Source organism: Spinacia oleracea, chromosome 4, assembly GCF_020520425.1.
Source record: "Spinacia oleracea cultivar Varoflay chromosome 4, BTI_SOV_V1, whole genome shotgun sequence".
NCBI lineage: Eukaryota > Viridiplantae > Streptophyta > Magnoliopsida > Caryophyllales > Amaranthaceae > Spinacia > Spinacia oleracea.
In genome coordinates this window covers 147,057,898-147,079,594 of record NC_079490.1, presented here as the reverse complement: position 1 = coordinate 147,079,594, position 21,697 = coordinate 147,057,898, and the positions used below count along the sequence as shown (strand labels likewise).

Below are 21,697 nucleotides of genomic sequence, written 5' to 3'. Positions count from 1 at the left end.
CTCCTAGTGGCAAGAAGCATAGCTTCGCGGCAGCACCGTGGGGTGTACTGGAACTCACGAAAAGTATGTGGCCTGTGACTACTACCCACAGCGTCGTCGTTGTCGCAAGCTGTATGCTTCTCTTGCTTCAGAAAAATAATTACCTGCAAATAAGGAGAAAGAAGACAAAGAAAAAAAAGAAAAAAAAAAAAAACAAAGATTAACATTAAATAATGAGAAAGGAAAATATATGAATTAATCCTAGTCCTATATTGTGGGAATTACAGTGTTGCAGGCTAACATAGGGTAATGGGTCACCTACAACAATATTACACGCAAAACAGAGAAATGAAATAAAGTACTACACTAAATGACAAAAGACATTATATTAGTATATTCTAATCCTAAGATAAAAAGGTAAAATAAATTAATAAAAAGAAGATGAAAAATACTAAAGGGATCTAACTAAAGTAAATTAATCTAACGTAGGAAGGTTAGTAGTATAAAACAAAATATTTTGGGTTTTTTCGGTTTTCTATATTTTTTTATTTTGTTTTTTTTTTTTTATTTTAGCAAAAGTTGATAAACAAATAAAGTAGAAGAAGAAAAGAAATTAATTAGAAATTAGTTGGGTTGCCTCCCAAAAGCGCTTGTTTATAAGGTCATAAGCTCGACCTCCTTTATAACTCATTCCGGTGAAGGTTCGGAAAGTGTGATATCAACACTCTCGTCAATAGGGTCTCCAACTCTGTAGTGTTTCACTCTTTGACCGTTCACCTTAAAAGTTCCATTTTGTCTGTTCCAGAGCTCTATTGAACCATAAGGGAAAACCTTACTGACTCGGAACGGTCCCGACCATCTAGAGCGAAGTTTGCCAGGAAAAAGTTTTAATCTAGAGTTAAAGAGGAGAACTAAGTCGCCTTCCTTAAACTCTCTTCTCAAAATATGCTTGTCATGCCATCTTTTCGTTTTCTCCTTGTACAACCTTGAACTTTCATAAGCATCTAGTCGAAGCTCATCTAGCTCATTAAGTTGTAGGAGTCTTTTCTCGCCTGCTGCTTGAGAGTCAAAATTAAGAGCTTTGATAGCCCAAAACGCACGGTGTTCCAACTCAACAGGAAGATGACAAGCCTTACCATACACAAGTCTATATGGAGTCGTACCAATAGGTGTTTTAAAAGCAGTCCTGTACGCCCAAAGTGCATCATCAATTTTCGCAGACAAATCTTTCCTTGTTCTCGCAACCGTCTTTTCCAAGATGGTTTTGATTTCCCGGTTAGAAATTTCTACTTGACCACTAGTTTGTGGGTGGTATGATAACCCCACACGATGATGTACTCCATATTTCTTAAGCATTGCCTCAAACCGATTTTCCAAGAAATGCTGGCCTCCGTCACTGATCAACACTCGTGGTATGCCGAAACGAGGAAAAATAGTTTTCTTAAAGAACTTGCTTACCACACGAGCATCGTTGGTTGGAGTAGCTATCGCTTCAACCCATTTCGAGACATAGTCCACAACAACCAAGATATACTTGTTCCCATAGGAAGAAGGGAACGGCCCCATGAAATCAATTCCCCATACATCAAACAGTTCAACCTCGAGAATATTATTAAGAGGCATTTCATTCCTCTTAGAGATGTTGCCAGTTCGTTGACAACGATCGCAAGACTTGACATGTTGATGAACATCTTTGAAAAGGCTTGGCCAGTGAAAACCACACTGTAGAATCTTCGCAGAAGTCTTAGTAGTACCCGCATGTCCTCCACAAGGTAATTCATGACAATGTGAAATAATAAATGGTACCTCATTTTCTGGAATGCACCTCCGAATCACCCCATCTGCACAAGACTTATAAAGAAAAGGGTCGTCCCAGAAATGTCTTCTCACCTCTTTAAAGAATTTTTTCTTTTGCTGTGATGAATAACCGTGAGGAATAGTACCACAAGCCAGATAATTGGCTATATCAGCATACCATGGGATCTCTGTAGTAGCTATAACTAGGAGTTTCTCATCAGGAAATGAATCATCAATAGGGAGATCCTCGTCACTTTCACCCTCAAGGACAAGTCGGGAGAGATGATCAGCAACAACATTTTCGGCTCCCTTCTTGTCCCTAATTTCCAAGTCAAATTCTTGGAGTAGCAAAATCCAACGAATCAAACGAGGCTTAGCATCTTTCTTACTCATCAAGTACTTCAGTGCTGCGTGATCCGTGTGAACTATCACCTTCGATCCAACCAGATAGGACCGAAACTTCTCCATAGCATACACTACTGCTAATAACTCTTTCTCTGTTGTGGCATAGTTCATTTGTGCTGGGGCAAGAGTCTTGCTCGTATAGTAGATTGCATGTAGCTTGCCATCCTTCCTCTGGCCCAACACTGCCCCCACTGCATAGTCACTGGCATCACACATGATCTCAAATGGAAGATTCCAGTCAGGTGACTGAATGATAGGGGCAGATATGAGAGCTTGATTTAGCCTGTCAAAAGCCTCAGTGCAAGCATCAGTAAAAACAAAGGGGACATCTCTGCATAAAAGTTCAGTTAGAGGCCGAGCAATTTTTGAAAAGTCCTTGATAAAACGACGATAAAAGCCCGCATGACCAAGGAAACTCCTTACCCCTTTTACGGAGTTGGGAGGTGGTAAGCGCTCAATGACCTCTATCTTTGCTCTATCAACTTCGATGCCCCTATGAGAAACAACATGACCTAAAACGACTTCCTGTTGTACCATGAAATGGCACTTTTCCCAATTGAGAACTAGATTGACTTCTTGACATCTATGGAGCACCTTTTCCAAATTATCAAGACAAACATCAAAAGATGTTCCATAGACAGAGAAGTCATCCATAAATACTTCCATAGAGTTCTCAATAAGACCTGAGAAAATTGCCATCATGCATCTTTGAAAGGTGGCAGGAGCATTACATAATCCAAATGGCATCCTACGATAAGCATAAGTACCATAAGGGCATGTGAAAGTAGTCTTTTCCTGATCGTCAGGATGGATAGGAATTTGGAAAAAGCCTGAATATCCATCTAACCAACAGAAAAAGGAATGCTTTGCCAACCTCTCTAACATCTGATCAATAAATGGGAGGGGGAAATGATCTTTTCGGGTGGCTTTATTCAATCTCCTATAATCAATGCATATGCGCCACCCTGTCACAGTTCTAGTGGGAATTTGCTCACCTTTATCATTCTTGACAACGGTCATACCTCCTTTTTTTGGAACTACTTGCACCGGGCTAACCCACTTACTATCTGAGATAGGGTAGATTATACCTGCATCAAGCAATTTAACAACTTCTTTCCTGACTACATCCCTCATGTTAGGATTAAGTCTCCTTTGAGGTTCAATAGAAGAAGCATGATCGTCCTCAAGAATGATTTTATGCATGCAAGATGAAGGGTTAATCCCCTTAATATCATCAATGGTGTACCCAATGACATTCTTATATTTTCTCAAAACAGTAAGCAATTGCTCAATCTGAATGTCATCAAGTTCAGCATTAACAATAACAGGGTATGTATCATTAGAACCCAAGAAAACATACTTTAAATTAGAGGGAAGGGGTTTCAACTCTACCTCAGGAGGCGTGGGACTCTCCTTATATTCTCTCGGTTTAAACACCTCCTTGATAGGATTTTCAGATGCTAAAGCTCGTGTCTCTTCCAAGAGCCTCTTGTACTCCCTAGTCTCCCAATCCTCTTCATCTGCACTGCCCATCAAGACTGTCTGTAGCGAATCATCAAGTTGCAAACTGAAAGCCTTAGCTTCTATCGCCTCATCAAGAGCATCCACCCTATAGATAGTTTCTCCCATAGAAGGAGAACCCATGGAGTTTGTGAGTGTATACTCCATCTTCTCGTCACCCACTTCAAAGGTGATCTTCCCATTCTTCATATCAATTATGGCTCCAGCAGTGGCCAAAAAGGGTCTTCCAAGTATGATGGGAACCTGTGCATCTTCCTCCATTTCCATCACAACAAAATCACATGGAATGAAGAATTTTCCTACTCGGAGTGGAACATCTTCAAGGATACCAAGGGGAAACTTAACTGTTCTATCCGCCAGTTGTAGGGAGATGCGTGTGGGCTTCAGTTCACCCATATTAAGCTTCTTGCAGATTGACAAGGGCATAAGACTCACACTTGCCCCAAGATCACATAATGCTTTCTTGATCTCAATATCACCAAGCTTGACAGGAATAGAATAACTGCCTGGATCTCCTAGCTTCTTTGGAAGCTTGTTCTGCAAAATGGCACTACACTCAGCTGTCAATGAAACAGTTGTATTCTCTTCAATCTTCCTCTTATTTGAGAGCATGTCTTTTAAGAACTTAGCATAAGAAGGCATCTCTGAGATAGCATCCAGGAAAGGGATGTTGATGTGCAGCTTCTTCAGGACCTCAAGGAACTTCCCATATTTCTTCTCTAGCTTAGCCTGTGCTAGTCTCTGTGGAAAAGGAACAGGTGGCTTGTATGGCTCAATGGGAGAAACAATCGGTTCCTTTTTTTCTTCTTCAACCACTTTTTCAGATTCATCTTTCTCTTCTTCTACCACAATCACTTTCTTTTGAGGTTCCTTTGGTGGAAGGTCTTCTAATACTCTACCATTCCTCAAAGTTACAGCATTCATCTGGCCCTTAGGCGGTTGCTCAGTATTTCCCGGAAATTGGCCTGGAGTCTTTGAGAATTGACCTACTTGGTGATCAAGTTGACTTATCTGACTCTCCATGAGCTTGTTCTGAGCTTGAATTTGTTGAATTGAGGTAGCAAGGAAATCTTTTTGCTTCATCTGCCCTTCCCAATACTTGTCTTGCTTAAGTTGTGAGGCAGCAAGAGACTCAACCATAGCTTCCAAATTGGACTTTGGTTGTGGAGGGGCCTGTTGATTGAAAGATTGCTGGTTGAAAGGTGGTCTAGCTTGAAAACCTGGAGGTTGATTGAAGTTGTTGCGCGGTGGTGGTGGATTAAGCTGATTTTGAGTGTTCTTGTATGAGAATGCAGGATTGTGCTTCCACCCCTCGTTGTATGTATTGGAATAAGGATCAAATGGCCGTCTCTGGTTATTGTTGTTGTAAAGAGCATTGGCTTGTTCAATTGTCAACCCAGCATTATTGATTTGACAATCATTAGCAATATGTCCTTGTATTCCACATACTTCACATGAAGCTACCGTAGATGACCCAGTTTGAAATTGATCAAACTTTTGAGATAGTGCCTGCACAGTACTGGTCAACATGGTTAAAGCATCAACATTATATTTACCTCCCTTTTTAGCACTGTTCCGACCACCTGGGTGATAGTTGTCATTAGCTGCCATTTTCTCAATTAATGCCTTAGCTTCAGATGGAACCTTTGCAGTGATAGAGCCACCTGATGCAGCATCAATGTAGATCCGATACTCATGCGTCAACCCATTATAGAAAGCTTGGATTAAGAGCCACTCTGGAATCCCGTGATGAGGACATTGCCTTTGCAAACGTTTAAATCTTCTCCAAGACTCATACAATGACTCATCTTCAGCTTGACGAAAGGTGGTTAACTCATTTCTCATTCTAGAAGTCTTCTCTTGGTCCAGAAATTTCACCAAGAATGCCTTGACCAATTTATCCCATGTATCAAACGAGCCTGTACCTTCATCTTTCAACCACTCCTTGGCTCTATCCCGCAGAGAAAAAGGGAAAAGTCGTAGCCTAATGGCCTCATCAGTGACATTGTTGATCTTCATAGTGTCACACTTCTCCAGAAAGTTATCAATATGACTTACAGGACAGTCATTAGGCGAGCCTGAGAATGAATCATTGGAGATGAACTGAATAAATTGAGGCTTCAGTTCAAAGTGTGCAGCAGTGACAGCTGGTCTGACAATACTAGAAAGTACACCAGTAGTTGTATCTGGTATACCATATTCCCAGAGAGATTTGGCTGGTGCTTCGTCACCCATTGTATCCTTCTTCTTGTTCTTGTTCTGTCTCCTTCTACCCCCTTGCTTGCGTGCAGTGGCCTCGATTTCAAGATCAATAGGAATCAAACTCTGTGAGCCTGCACGTCGAGTTTGCATGCAACAAAGGAAACTGGAAACAAAATATCAGATAAACAAGGAGCAATAGCCGAAGCCACTAACCAAATCAAAAATACTTAGTAGAAATAAATCAAAAATAACTAATTTAATACCGTTAGTCCCCGGCAACGGCGCCAAAATTTGACAAGGCTGTCGCGTGCCTATCAAAAATAACCTAACTAGACCTCCTAACTATGTAGTCGGGTAAGTAAGGGTCGAATCCCAAGAGACTAATGTATTAAAAACTAGCTAAACTGACTTGAATTAATACTAAGTAGTAACCAAACAATGATTGAGAGTGAATAATTAAACTAATTCTAGATAAGAACGTAATTAATAATAAGACTAAAATCAAGGATTAAAAACACCTAGAGTTAAGCATCACCACTAGCATAATCAATGTAAAGATAAATTCCTACCCCAAACTAATTAAATAAATGTTCACAAGGAAAGGTAAAACTTATATAATACCATAAACCTCTCCCGAGTATCAATGGCTTCCCTAATATGCAATCAAGACCTACTCCCGTGGAATCATGCAAATTAAAGACATTAAACTCAATACCATAATTTCCTAACAATCCCTTCTACCTACTCCCGTGGAGAAATTCATGTCCTTAATTGAAATATTCAAATCCGTCAAAACCCAACTCCCGTTACGATAAAGACAATGGAATGATAACAATACTAATTATCCCTAATCTAGTATTGGAAATTATACAATCAATTAAGCAAGAACAATTAAACAATTAATTTGGGGATTAAAAGAATAAATCATACGTTAATCATTATTAGGGTTTACTTAACCCTAGATTATAGTCTACTCACACATATTAATTAAACAACAAAAGTAAACTAAGAAGGAAAACATAATTAATGATTAAAGCAAAAAGAAAATATAGCTAATAGATAAAATTAAAGAGAAAAAAAGGAAAAGAAATATTACTTGTCAATTAATTGTCAAAAACTTTGTTTCCTTGTGGCAGGCATCAAAACCCAACCAAACTTACGTAATTAATGAACAGAAAAACAACGAACAAAGAAAACGCAGCTCCAAGCAATAAGCGGCGTCCCCGAATACCAATTATCCCAGCCGAGTTTAGGTCTTCTACACTATTTGTATTTATACCAAGATATAATAAGAAGTATACTAGTTATTAAACTCTAATAATTTGCTCATTAAACGTTTAATACGGGATTGAAGGAAGACTACCACAACTCGGGTGTGGCATGTACAGTATGCCGCGGGCATGCCGTGGTATTGGCTGCCCGGTGTTCTTGTATTTGTCTTGAAGTCTTGTTTGTATCACGATGTAAACACTTTGTAAACGTGGGTGACTCCTAAACAACGTACTCGCTCTACCAACATCTTCTCCGAGGTCTACCAACTTGAGCTACTTCCTACAAAACAAAATAAAACAAACACGAGGAGAGAAACATCGAAAATAACGAATAATGACACTTTAAGATTAAAATATGAAAGAAATAAGACAAACAATGGACTAATATGACACATAAAATGCGTATATTATTGTGTTATCACCTGTAGCATGCAACTTAGCCTTGACATCTTCTTTAACAACTACAATCTCTTCAGCCATGTTCCTCGCTGCTACACCAAGTCCAAGTGTCTTAGGCAACTTAATCAGATCAACCCCATGCCTAGAAACAGAGGTGTAAACTAGAAAAATGGTGATTTCCCCGTGGCCGAGTGTACAACATTGTTGAAAGAAAATTCCGCCTGGGGAAAAGCCAAATGTAACACCCTAATAATTCCTTGCTTTTTATAAAATATTTTCCAACTTAAAACACAAGAATTACCAAGATATTACCGCCACCGTGATAACGGCTAAGGCTATTTACCAGAATTACGCAGCGGAATTAACTAACTTTCAAACATATTAAATAAATAATTAATGGTCATTAAAACAAGTTGGAACCGTTGAGGCCCAAACTAAAACAAACCATTTGAAATTCATTAACTGAAATAGTAATAGTCATGACTTTAAAATAAAAATAGAGTTTATAAAGTACGGAAGAATAAAACTCTCAACTCGAAATCCCATGATAACTTCTCCCGCAAGTTATCTCTACAAACCTGCTTTATTTAAGTCTACTCCCCAACAACGCAAATTCAATTGATGGATCATCATAGGGTCATTAAGGCAAAGGCCATGACCAGAAGACATGAAGCACGAAGTCAGCAAAAGCTGAGTACGAACAAGCTAGAATAACATTCTATCCTAACATGCTTCACTCGACAAAATAGATAATCCACATGCAAAAGCCATAAAATAAACAAGTAAACATGGAGACAAGACTCGACACGAGACACGACTCTTGACTCACAGTTTAATAAAAAGTAGCTTCGAACAGGTAAAGTAAAGTATCCTCAAAAGGAAAGAAAAGGGTGATGGGAGCCAACCATACACCAAAATAAGTCGGGCTACTACCGACAGTCGGGCCATACCGACAGGAATTCCAATGCACTACGTCATAAAAGAGAATGAAACAATGTCTTGTATCATTCTAGGAGTACAAGTTTTCCGGCAAGACTCCCCCCATTGTTCATACTCAAGGCATATACGTTCCAAGAGTTTTGAAGCTCTTTTGAGTTACACTTTACGTTAATTAATATATTATGTTCAAGGCGACTCAAGACACAATAAAACAACGAATGAACAATTAAAAAATTCAACAATGACTCTTTAATATTTTACTACTTTAGGACTTGTGATGAAACAAGACTCAAGTGAAATTACTCCTATTGTTCCTTCTCAAAAACACTGTTTGAGATAACCCGACATTGCCTATTAACAAGCGGTGTGTGCCCTTAGCACGAATTGTCCTTAATTCAATTCACATAGACTCTCTAACATATTCTACCCCTTGGTAGAATATATATTGCTCTACGACAATATTCGACTGGCTCAATAATTATGCTAGACATCCTGTACTATATCATAATAATAATAATAACAACTTGCATGCGCACTACTCATACATGCAAACCAACTTGAACAACATGCTTGACATAATTCAACGATTATAAAAGTCCATAACATGATAGTTCAATAGAATCTATAAAGCATAATTCAATTCATAACATGCTCGTTCACATAGATTCAACAATAACAATAACATGCTTTTTCTCAACATTAAACATGAATTCATAATAACATATGCATTCTCAATCATCAAACATGAATTACCAACATATAAGTTCACATGATTCGCATTCAATACACTTCTTAAAGTCCTCAAGGGATGGGTGGTCACCCTAGTCTTGTACGTACCTGGAATACCTAAGTACGGGGCCACTATGCGAATCATGACTCAAAGCTAGAAATCAACTCCTATAAACAAAATGGAGAAACTTAATTATTATCCATGTTTACTAAATTTCCAGCAACTATTTAAGATTCTAAAACCTTTGTTTTAATTAGAAATAAATCGTTATTCATTAAATTGATAGTCTCAAATAGTCGACTCGAGCCCTAGTATCAAAAACATTGACTTTTGACCTTAAAATCATTAAAAATCAACACTTTAAAGCTTTATAATAAATCTGAAAATTAAGATTGATTCCAATAATTTAAATCATCACTAAATTATGTAAATCAATTGCCTATACCGTTGGGATTAAAACCCTAGTAATAAACAATCATAAAAACTACGTTTTGATAATAAAAATTGACACTTTATTATTATATTAAATCTGAAAATAATAACTCTTCTAATTAAAATCAACCTCATGAATTCAAATACGAAAAACATCATAATACGGTGTTCATACCCATTGCCAACAATTTAAATAATCCAAAACAATAATAATAATTTAATAATTTAAAAACAGAATTTGGAAAAGGTTAAAAGTTTACGGGGTATGAACGATAAACAACAACAAAACACACACACAACACAATTGTGTTGCGTGTGGGCAGCGGCACAAGGCAGCACTCGTCAAAGGCAGGGGCGAGCCAAGCTCGTGGCTTGCTTGCGGCCGAAGACAAGGGCGGAGGGAGGAGAAGAGAAAAATTATTGCAGCTGGATTTTAGAACGCTCATAACTTCTAATATATAACTCGGAATCGATTGATTCTTGAGGCAAACTTCAAGAACTTTTCTAGATCTACAACGTTGAAGAAGAAATATTTTTCTGAAAACGAACGTAAGTAGGAGAAAAACGGTCAAACATAAGTTCGACGAAAGAAAGAGGAATTCAGGGTTAGGGTTTTACTTTTAGGTTTAATGAATAATAGTGAGGGATTTTGAGGGTGATCACTTATATTTATAGGCTTGGGAAACTCCAAGATGGGCTAGGCTTTAGAATTCCCTTTCGGGCTTCATTAAACATAAGATGGGCTTGCTTAATTTGTTTGGACTTGAACTTGGAATTGGATTGGGCTAGATTAATTTAAAATCCTTTTACTTTTGAAACCCAATTAAATTCCCAATGAAATAATAAATTCGTTTGGTAATTAATTAAAAATAATAAATATTCTAATTAATTAAAAATACATTTAAATAATATTTAAATGCGATTTAAATTCTAAAAATCATAAAAATACTCTATAAATATAATAAAATATATTTATAAATACAGAAAAATACGAGGTATTACAATCTACCCTCCTTAAAAGAAGTTTCGTCCCGAAACTTGGGCACGGAAATCACAATTTGAAAACAAAACTTGAGACTTTATGAGACTTTATTGCGTTTTCTTTGCAAAAATATTTTAGTTGTTGTACTCTTTAAGTAATTCAACATGATAATATGAAGTGCAATTTCCATAGAAGGCACTAAATTAAGCACAAAATAAGGGAAAATAAGGTAAAAGCGCGAAATTCTACCGCACTCTACCCCCCTTAAAAGAAACGAGTTACGGCCCCGTAACTCAACTACCCTCGGGAAATAGCTAGGGATAATTCTTTCTCATATCGACCTCAGCTTCCCGGGACCACAAAACTTCATTAGACCATAAAACTTTCACAATATTAACACCCTTAGTTCGTGTACTACGCACTTTACAATCCAGGACTTTGACTGGTCTTTCCTCGAAAGATAAAATTTGGTCCAATTCTATGGTTTCCGGTTGCAACACATGCGACTTATCCGGAACATACTTTCTCAATTGAGATATATGAAACTAATTATGCACTCTATGCAATTCCATGGTTAAGGCTAGTCTATAAGCTACCTTTCCTGTCCATTCTAGGATTTCATATGGGCCTATATACTTTGGGCTAAGCTTTCCTTTCTTGCCAAATCTCATAACACCTTTCATTGGTGAAACTTTGAGTAACAATTTGTCACCCACTAGAAATTTTTGTCAAGTATGCATAGCTCTTTTGGCGATCTTGCGCTGCTTGAATCTTTTATTGAATAGTTCTAATTTGGTTCATTGTGTCCTCTATCATTTGAGGTCCTAACACAATTGTTTCACTAATGCCATTCCAACACAGTGGAATACTACATTTCCTTCCATACAAGGCCTCAAATGTTGTCATTCCTATACTGGCATGATAGCTATTGTTATAGGAAAATCAGTCAAATCTAAACTATCTTCTCAACTTCCTTGGAAATAAATTTCACATGAATGAAGAATATCCTCAAGTGTCTAAATGGTTCTCTCAGTTTGTCCATATGTGGATGGATGGAACACTATACTCATTTTCAATGTCGTGCCAAAGTTCTTCTATACACTTTCCCAGAAGATTGAAAGAAACCTGGAATCCCTATCTGTCACGATATCCTTAGGAACTCCATGTAGTCTCACAACATACCTAATGTAAGCCTTAGCAAGTTGCTCCATCTTTCTAGGTCTCCTTCATTGGTATAAACACTGCTGGCTTGGTCAGTCTATTTACCACAACCCAATTGGTGTCATTTCCTAACTTTGACTTGGGCAAACAAGTGACAAAGTCCATTGAAATACAGTCTCATTTCCAACTTGAAAATTCTAATGGTTGAACCTTTCCTTGAGGTCTCTATGCTCTATTTTGACCTTCTGACAAGTCAAATATCTAGCTACAACTCAGCTACTTCATTCTTAATTCTTGGCCACCAATAGACCTTCTTCCGATCTTATACAACTTGTCACCGCCTAGGTGAACAAAATATGGTGTATTATGACCTTCTCTCATGAGATTTTCCTTCAACTCTTCCCACCATTGAGGAACACACCTCCTTCCTTTGTACCTTAAAATTCCACCATCATGGATCTTAAAATCTGTCCCTTTCCTTGTAAAGTATTTTCCTTGATTCGTTCTAACTTTACATCTCCAATTTGATTCTCCTTATTCTCATCCATGCAAACAATATGGCTGCTAGCTCTATTTCATGGGTAGGGTACTTAGGTTTGTACGGTTTTAATTTCCTTGATGCATACGCAATAACCTTCCCGTTCGGCATCAACACACACCCTAAACCATTCTTTGATGCATTACTATACTCTTCGTAGGTGTCATTTCCATCTGGTAGAGTTAACACTGGGGCGGTTGTCAAACGCATCTTTAGAGCTTGGAATGCTTCCTCACAATTCTCATTCCACTCAAACTTAGCTTGTTTCTTCATGAAGGTAGTCATTGGTTTGGCTATCCTAGACAAGTCTTGCACAAAACGGCTATAATATCAAACTAAACTAAGAAAACTTCAAATTTCAGTGACACACTTTGGTGTAGGCCATTCACTATCAACTTTAAACTTGGAAGGATTCACTACAACTTCTTCTTTAGACACTAGATATCCCAAAATGTGACATTCTCCATCCAGAATTCGCACATCAATAATTTGGTATAGAACTGGTTATCCCTAAGTGTACTTAACATAGACCTAAAATGTTCAACATGCTCTTTATTGCTCTTCGAGTACACCAAGATATCATCTATGAAAAACACTACAAACTTATCCATAAATGCATGGAACACACGATTCTTCAAGTCCATGAATATGGTAGGTGCATTGGCCAACTCAAATGGAATAACAGTGATCTCATAATAACCTTATCTTGTCCTAAATGCATCATTTGGTATATTGTTATCTGCAATTCTCAATCGATGATTACCTGATCACAATTCAATCTTCAAGAAAATTCGTGCTTCTTTAAATTGGTCAAAATAGGTGTCTATCCTAGGCAAGGATACTTTGCTCTCAATTATGACCTCATTGGTTTCCCTACAAGCTATACAGGGTCTCATACTCCTGTCCTTCTTTTCACAAACACAACTTATGCTCCCATTGTGCTATACTTGGTATAATATAAATTTTCTCCAACAATTCCTCAAATGTACCCTTCAAATCACTCACTTCTTCTGGAGTTATTCTATATGGAGCTTTCAAAATAGGTGCATTTTCAGGTGCTAAGTCAATAGGTCGATTAGGAGGTATTCTCGGGATCTCTTCCGGAAACACATCTAAAACTCATTAACTACTGCAATGTCCTCGGGTTTATCCTTAACTTCCTTATCGAGGTCTCTCACGTTGCATAAGAATACTGGATTTTCCTTATGGATTAACTTCACGAGTTCCATTGCCGTGATGGTTATGTTTCTAGGCTTACCAAAATGACGGTAGGATACTACTTTACCTAAGATAGATCTCAAATGAACCTTTTCGTTCCTCACAGTCAGTCTTGGCTTTGAACATGGCTAACCAATCCATACTTAAAATTACATCCAACTCCCCTAATTCAAACTCAATCAGGTTAGAAAGGAAAATGGTTTTGGCTATGGTCAGAGGCACATTCCTATGAGTCTCGGTACATTTTACTATGCTACCAGTTGCTATAACTATTGGTATTTCAATGACTCTGGTTTCCAACATCCTTTCTCCTTTTTTCCCAGTTTCACTTTCAATCATGTTCTTCCTCACCTGTAGTCCACACAGATGAGCAGCCTTCCTATATATAGAGTATCTAGAGAATTAAAGGTCTCTCCAGATAGTAACAACTGCAAATCCATAGTCAACCCACTCTCAAATCTTTGGGCTGTAAGCTCCTCCGTTGCCACCACTTCTGGTGCAAACCTAGACAACTCTATAAACTTAGAATAGTACTCTGTCACAGTCATACCATCCATTTTCAACTCGATGAACTCTTGAGCTTTCTGCTTCTTCAGGTATGGTGTGTAAAACTTGGTGCTTAAGGCATCTTTGAATGATTCCCATCCAAATCTAGGTGTAGCTCTCAAAGCGTTCTCACACCTTTTCCACCACAGATCAGCTTCTCCCCTAAGGTAATACACAACACTATTATCCCTAAGGTTCTCTGGACAGTTTACAACAACCATCAATTTATCAAACTTTCTAAGCCAGTTCTCCAATACACTTGGGTCAGACTCCCCTTGGTACAGTGGAAGATTACTCTGGATTACCATATTGAACATTCCCCTAGCAGGGTCATTAATTGAATTTTGCCTAGTCTCTGCTAGGTTCTGAAGTACTTAGGCTAGTTGCCTAACAATATTGGATATTCCTTGATCATCCAAGACTCACTTTAATGACTGGGTTTGACATGGACAACACTAAGGTTACAGACCAACAAACCAATCAAATTAATTTGCAACAATGCATAAAATTTCGAACATGATGGGAAAAGTGGAGCCACCTACTAGCCACCCCCTTGACTTGTTCGAACCACATAGCTAAGTGGAAACTAACCACGATGCACTTAAATAATAATTAATTCGAGAAATAAAACACATAATCCCTTTGCGTTGATTGTTCGAACTCACTTGAATTAAGACAAGCTTAGAAACTTAGAGACTAATATTGAAAGAAAACTAAGTACTCTTATAACTTCAATGAGAATTCCACATCCTTTAATCAATGAACGACTTGTTCAACTGAAACCATAAATAGTAGCTTCGCTACTTCATTGTTCAACATTAACTAGGAGAACTTACTAAGTCAAACAATACTCAAATGTTAGCGGCATCACGCCTATCATCTCTTTCTCTATAATACTTGGGAGTAAAATCTTGATCCTCTAGATCATCCCTGTTATCTTCCCGATCAGAATATTTATCCATAACCTCATCATCCTATTGTGACACTCTATTAACATCATTATTAGCTTTCTGTTCTATCCCAAAACCACTAGACAACTTCAATAATAGGTTCACAAACCACTGGATTCGGATTCAGATTCCAACCTCAACAACTTGATCATCATCATTCAATTCCTCATTTTCTTCCATTTCATACTCAATCATCATCATCATCATCATCTTTATCCCCATCTCATACTCATCATAATCTATGTCACCTAGACCTAATCCCATAGCAAATATACCATCTTCATAGCACCTTTCTGCTAATTCCATGATAGTAGTCATAACCTCAGTATCATACCTTCATCTGCCATCTACAGTATCATACTTCCTCCAGTTAGGTGTATCATCCTCAAAATGTATGTCACTAAACTTATACTTAAGCTCTATATAAGGTATCCTATGGGGTAAACAATATACAATCATCTCAGGAATAATATTAATTTTTACACAAATGTGGCAAATTCTTAAGCGTCCCAAAATAGTTGTATGCAAACTCAGTCTTCTTCACATACAAATGTATAGTCTCACTATCAATGTTCTCTAACTTTCCTAGATTGGGAAACTTTGAAGGCAACATTCTTAAGTCTTAAAAACACACACTTAAGAGTCTCACTAACGTGTTCCCAACCAAATTCAACCCCCAAGGAGAGAAAATAGTTTAAATTCGTGGAGCCATACAATTTCAATGCACAAGTACATGCTTAATCATGAATCGTGATGCAATTAATCACATAAAGCAAAACAAACATGATCAAACTTTAATTAAAAGATCACAAAGATCAAGGCATAATCACATAAACACTTGATTAGAAAGGCATACTTGAATCAAACGCATACTTAGATTAATTATACCCTTCTTATTCTACCCATTCCTCACTTAGAAAAGAAATAAAAAATTTCGAATTTAATTTAAATAAATAACTTCAAATATTCACGAAATTATTAGAAATTAAAATCAAAAATTTAAAATAATTAATCGAATAATTTAATTAATTCGATCATTTTCAAAAAAATAATTAAAAGAATTAAATAATTAAATAAATAAATAATTAATTCGGAATTTTCGAATTTTTTTTTTAAATTAGGAAAATCCGAAAATAAATAAGATTTTTTTTATTTATTTTTTTGAAAATTTAATTCGACTATTGTCCGAATTTAATAAATCCGGAAAAATATTAAAATAAATCGATAAATGTTCAAATAACTTAAAATAATTAGTATTTGACTTTTCAAAATATTGAGTACTCAAAATAGCATTTTGAATTTAGGAAAACAATTTTCAAAAATCCTAAAGATCCGCAAATACCACTTTGTAGTATAGATTACTACAAAGTAGCCTTAGTCTCCGATTACCACTTTGTAATATTACTTACTACAAAGAAGGAATGAAACTAAGCTCTAGTATACCACTTTGTAACACCCTAATAATTCCTTGCTTTTTATAAAACATTTTCCAACTTAAAACACAGGAATTACCAAGATATTACCGCCACCGTGATAACGGCTAAGGCTATTTACCAGAATTACGCAGCGGAATTAACTAACTTTCAAACATATTAAATAAATAATTAATGGTCATTAAAACAAGTTGGAACCGTTGAGGCCCAAACTAAAACAAACCATTTGAAATCCATTAACTGAAATAGTAATAGTCATGACTTTAAAATAAAAATAGAGTTTATAAAGTACGGAAGAATAAAACTCTCAACTCGAAATCCCATGATAACTTCTCCCGCAAGTTATCTCTACAAACCTGCTTTATTTAAATCTACTCCCCAACAACGCAAATTCAATTGATGGATCATCATAGGGTCATTAAGGCAAAGGCCATGACCAGAAGACATGAAGCACGAAGTCAGCAAAAGCTGAGTACGAACAAGCTAGAATAACATTCTATCCTAACATGCTTCACTCGACAAAATAGATAATCCACATGCAAAAGTCATAAAATAAACAAGTAAACATGGAGACAAGACTCGACACGAGACACGACTCTTGACTCACAGTTTAATAAAAAGTAGCTTCGAACGGGTAAAGTAAAGTATCCTCAAAAGGAAAGAAAAGGGTGATGGGAGCCAACCATACACCAAAATAATTCGGGATACTACCGACAGTCGGGCCATACCGACAGGAATTCCAATGCACTACGGCATAAAAGAGAATGAAACAACGTCTTGTATCATTCTAGGAGTACAAGTTTTCCGGCAAGACTCCCCCCATTGTTCATACTCAAGGTATATACGTTCCAAGGGTTTTGTAGCTCTTTTGGGTTACACTTTACGTTAATTAATATATTATGTTCAAGGCGACTCAAGAGAAAATCATACAACGAATGAACAATTAAACAATTCAACAATAACTCTTTAATATTTTACTACTTTAGGACTTGTGATCAAACAAGACTCAAGTGAAATTACTCCTATTGTTCCTTCTCAAAAACACTATTTGAGATAACCCGACATTGCCTACTAACAAGCGGGCACTACAAAAAAGCGCGTGATTACCAACTTATTTTACCGACCGCCAAAAAAGTAGCCAGTAAAACATAATTTACCGACCGAAAGAGCAAACAGTCGTTAATTTACCGACCAAAAGAGTAGCGGTCGTTAACTTTTTAATTTATCGACCGATTTTCAGCAGTCGTTAATTTGTCGACTGTTTTATCTCCCTTTCCGACCAAGTAGCAGTCGCTAAAAACACGACTATTTTCAACATACACTTAAAATTTTAACGACTGCTATTTTAATACCTCCGACCAATTTACCGATCGTTAATTCTTTATAAAAAAAATAATGACAGCAACATTCATTCCAAGTTGCCGACCAACTTAGGATTCCAAATCCTCGTTCGTTATTCCAGAAAATTAAAAAAAAAAGTACACAAGCTCCACAATTTGGGAGAAACCGCCGCACCTCCCACCCTAACCCGCCGGCGCCGTCACCCGCATCGATTCAGCGTCCCTAACCGCCGGCGCCTTCACCCTCCCAGCCGCGCACGGTCCTACCTTTAAGCTCGGCCGCGAACGGTCCCCCCTAGCGAGCTGGGCTTTGGCGCAAGCAGCCGGACCACCCAGCCGGACCACCCAGCCGGACACCCTCCATGATTTCCCACCCCAGGTAACCTTTGTTCTTAATTTGTCATGATATAATGATTCAATTTTTCAAACCCTAACTTTGTTGTTTATATCAAATGTAGTTTTTCTCTGTGAACTCTGCGATCTGATCTTTGGAGGTAACCTTTTTTCTCTTCTAATTTTGTTGAATTAATGACTTATTATGGTAGTTTATTCAAGAAAAGTATGGAAATTTTATGGAGTTGTAATTTTGCTACTTGATTATGGGCTTTATATATCCACCCTATTTAATTTGATGTATGTTAATGAGAAACAACGAATAATTTAGAGATTGAATTTGTGTAGTAAGTAAGGGGGTACTATATGCAGATCCATTTTCCCCTAAATGAAAATAACTTAATATCATTAAAAAAAACACTATTACGCGTAGTATATTATTAGCAACAACAAAGAACAACCAAATTCAATTTATGGACTTGCATAACAACTTGTGAAGGAAGTATTTGATATATATTAGAACTTTGTCACATTATATGTACAATTAGAGTTGGTATTGAATGCTGACCCATGTAGTGCATATCAGTGGAAATATTGGTATTCTAAGTCCAGTAGTATTAGGATAGTTTTGTGAACTTTTTTATTTATCTCGTTTGAGAAGCTTCTTTAAACCATCAACACCATATGTGCTTGGTACTAAGCAATCTGGCAGCTTTGTTTATAATTGCGCAGTGAAGGGTTGCTGATGAAATTTGAAATATGGGGTTTGGTGCCTTTGAGTTGTTCATCCCAAAAGTGGTGCATTTGCCAAAAAAACATAGATGCAGGTACCATAGTCAATAGATCTTTTCCCAATACTCAGAATTTTCTTTTTGCTTTTCTAAGGTCACATAAAAGAGATGAAGAGAGTTAGGAAAAGACGTAATATAGGAGTCTGAGAGCCAGGAGAAAAAAAGGTTATTTTGGTCATTTTAATTTTGTAACGTTTTTAAGTTATCCTACATTTAGGATTTTCTTTACTGCATTTAGTACTCTCGGTAAGTAATTGTATTGAATAAATTTGTGTATGTTTATAGTAAATGCATTTTATTGTTTATATTTGATTTATATTCTTATTGGATTGTGTTTAAGTAATTATTTATGTTGAAGAAATATTATGTAGATTGTTAAACTTATGATTGAAATTTGAATTATGTTATCTTTTATGATTGAAATTTAAATCTGTAGTTGTTTATTTAACTTATGATTGAAATTTTATTTGGGTTGTATAATTTTATGTTTGTCAAACATTTTGTAGTTGTTTGTTATTAGATAATTATATATGTAGTCGATGTGTATAATTGCTAATGCTTGGTTTGTGTTCTACTAAATAAACAGATGTCCTATCGAAGAGAAAATTCAACCATCCGCAATCGTTTAGGTGCACGTGGTGGTGGTGGTCGTGAAGGTGGCCTTGGAGGTGGCCATGGAGGTGGGCTTGGAGGTGGCCATGGAGGTGCTCCATGGCCGTGGAGGTGGGCTTGGAGCTGGTCCACGGGTCACCCAACCCACACAGGATACCTTTGATGATGATGAAACTCAAGGTCCAGACTCTCAAGAGGTGGAACCCGATTCACAAGAAAATGAAGAATTTGAGAATACTGGAGTGATTTGGATTGCACCGGGTGAACTTTGGTAAGACTTAGAGTTACATTTTAATTATTTTATCTCATGTAAGACTTTTGTAAACTAACGTTACTTGTGTTTTTTCCTATTTCCCTATCTAAGGTTTGATCATAGTTCCATTTTCCGGGATATTACTAACGTCATCCAGAAATATTTCAAGAGTCCTTGGACGTCTTACACCCAAGTTGACAAGGATACAAAAGAGCATTGGTTCACTTTGTTCAAGGTTTATTCAATTTTATATCATTTAATGTATCACTTTTAATTTATCAATTTGTTATAATTGTAACATAAAAATATCATTTCTTTTATATTCTTTTGTGTAGAGGACCTATAAATGGTTGTCTGAGTTTGATCACCTTGCTGTGCATGATTACCATGCAAATGCATTCAAACGAGTCAGGGACATGCACTACCAGGTCACAAAAAGAATGAGTGGAAGGAAGCCAGCTTGGATGCCTGATGAAGTGCATGCAGAAATGATGAAGTTTGTGGATGTTGATGATGAATTTAAGAAAAGATCTGAGCGGGCCAAGAAAAATAGGAGAGGGGGTTCATTGACCAACAAGGTCGAACCCTCACATTTCCAAGGTTCCATTTCAACAACTGAGGCTGCAAAGAAGATGGTAACTTAATGATTTACCTTAAATTAATTTACATTGTTACTACTTTCAATACTTACACACATTACTTATATATTTAGGCAAAGGAAAATGGAGGTGTAATGCCTACAGCCGGTGAAGTGTACTTGAAGACGCACACGAAGGAGGTGCCGGGTAAAGGGAAAGTCCTTTGTAGTAGCAAAGCAAAGCAAATCAAGGTAACTTACTATATTGTTATTTAGTTCTTTTAAGTAAACTATTTAAACATTTGTAGCTTAAATAGATTGGAATATATCTTAGAAAGTTAATAAAACGTGCATAAATAGATTGTAATGAGACTTAGAAACCTTTAGTGCGCCATATGAAACATGTAAACGGTTCAAAATGATAAGTTAGGTTTATTTGTTCAAAGTTGGGCGAGAAAATGTCATTTTAGCCAAAATATGACCTCTAACGACTAACAATGCTTTAAATGTGAATAAATAGATTGGAAAATGTCTTAAAAAGCATATACTAAGTTCATAAAATATGTAATGAGTTTATAATCAGCCCTTGGGTCCTTTAGTTCAAAAGTGGGAGCGAAAATGCCTTATTTAGCCTATATATGACCTATATTGACCAAATAAGCCTAAAATTTGCATAAATAGATAGTAATGAGACTTAGAAACCTTTAGTACGCCATATGAAACATGTAAACGGTTTAAAATGATAAGTTAGGTTTATTTGTTCAAAGTTGGGCGAGAAAATGTCATTTTAGGCAAAATATGACCTCTAACGACTAACAATGCTTTAAATGTGAATAAATAGATTGGAATATGTCTTAAAAAGCTAAAACTACTCCCTCCGTCCCGGAATACTTGACCTGTTTTCCTTATCGGGCCGTCCCTTAATACTTGACCTGTTTCTAAAAATGGAAATATTCTAACAATATTATATTATTTCTCACTCCACCCCTATTAACCCACCTACCCCCTACTCCATACAAAAAATAATTAAAAATTCAACCTACTCTCCCCCAACCCCACCTCTTAACCCACTTCCCACTAACTACATTAAAATAATACCCCACTATCAACTACTACCTATTAAATTAAATAAGTCAATTCAAGTCCCTTAAACTCTGTGCCGGTCAAACCGGGTCGAGTATTCCGGGACGGAGGGAGTAAGTTCATAAAACATGTAATGAGTTTAAATTCTGCCCTTAGATCATTTAGTTCAAAAATGGGAGCGAAAATGTCTTATTTAGCCTATATA

At 36.8% G+C, this 21,697-nt stretch overlaps 2 protein-coding genes across 2 annotated transcripts; both read right to left on the bottom strand.

Moving 5' to 3' along the window:
* Positions 1-551: 551 nt before the first annotated feature.
* LOC130472004 (uncharacterized) lies at positions 552-12,641 on the bottom strand. The gene is made up of 4 exons (XM_056842407.1): positions 12,478-12,641; positions 7,598-7,716; positions 1,788-6,035; positions 552-1,283 (listed from the first exon to the last, which is right to left on the bottom strand). Exons 1-4 carry the CDS (start codon positions 12,639-12,641, stop codon positions 667-669), a joined length of 5,148 nt encoding a protein of 1,715 aa, XP_056698385.1. The 3' UTR covers positions 552-666.
* Positions 12,642-13,637: 996 nt separating this feature from the next.
* Positions 13,638-14,428, bottom strand: LOC130472003 (uncharacterized). Its single transcript, XM_056842406.1, has 2 exons — positions 14,187-14,428; positions 13,638-13,953 (listed from the first exon to the last, which is right to left on the bottom strand). The coding sequence occupies exons 1-2, from the start codon at positions 14,426-14,428 to the stop codon at positions 13,638-13,640; spliced, it is 558 nt and encodes a 185-aa protein (XP_056698384.1).
* Positions 14,429-21,697: the final 7,269 nt, after the last annotated feature.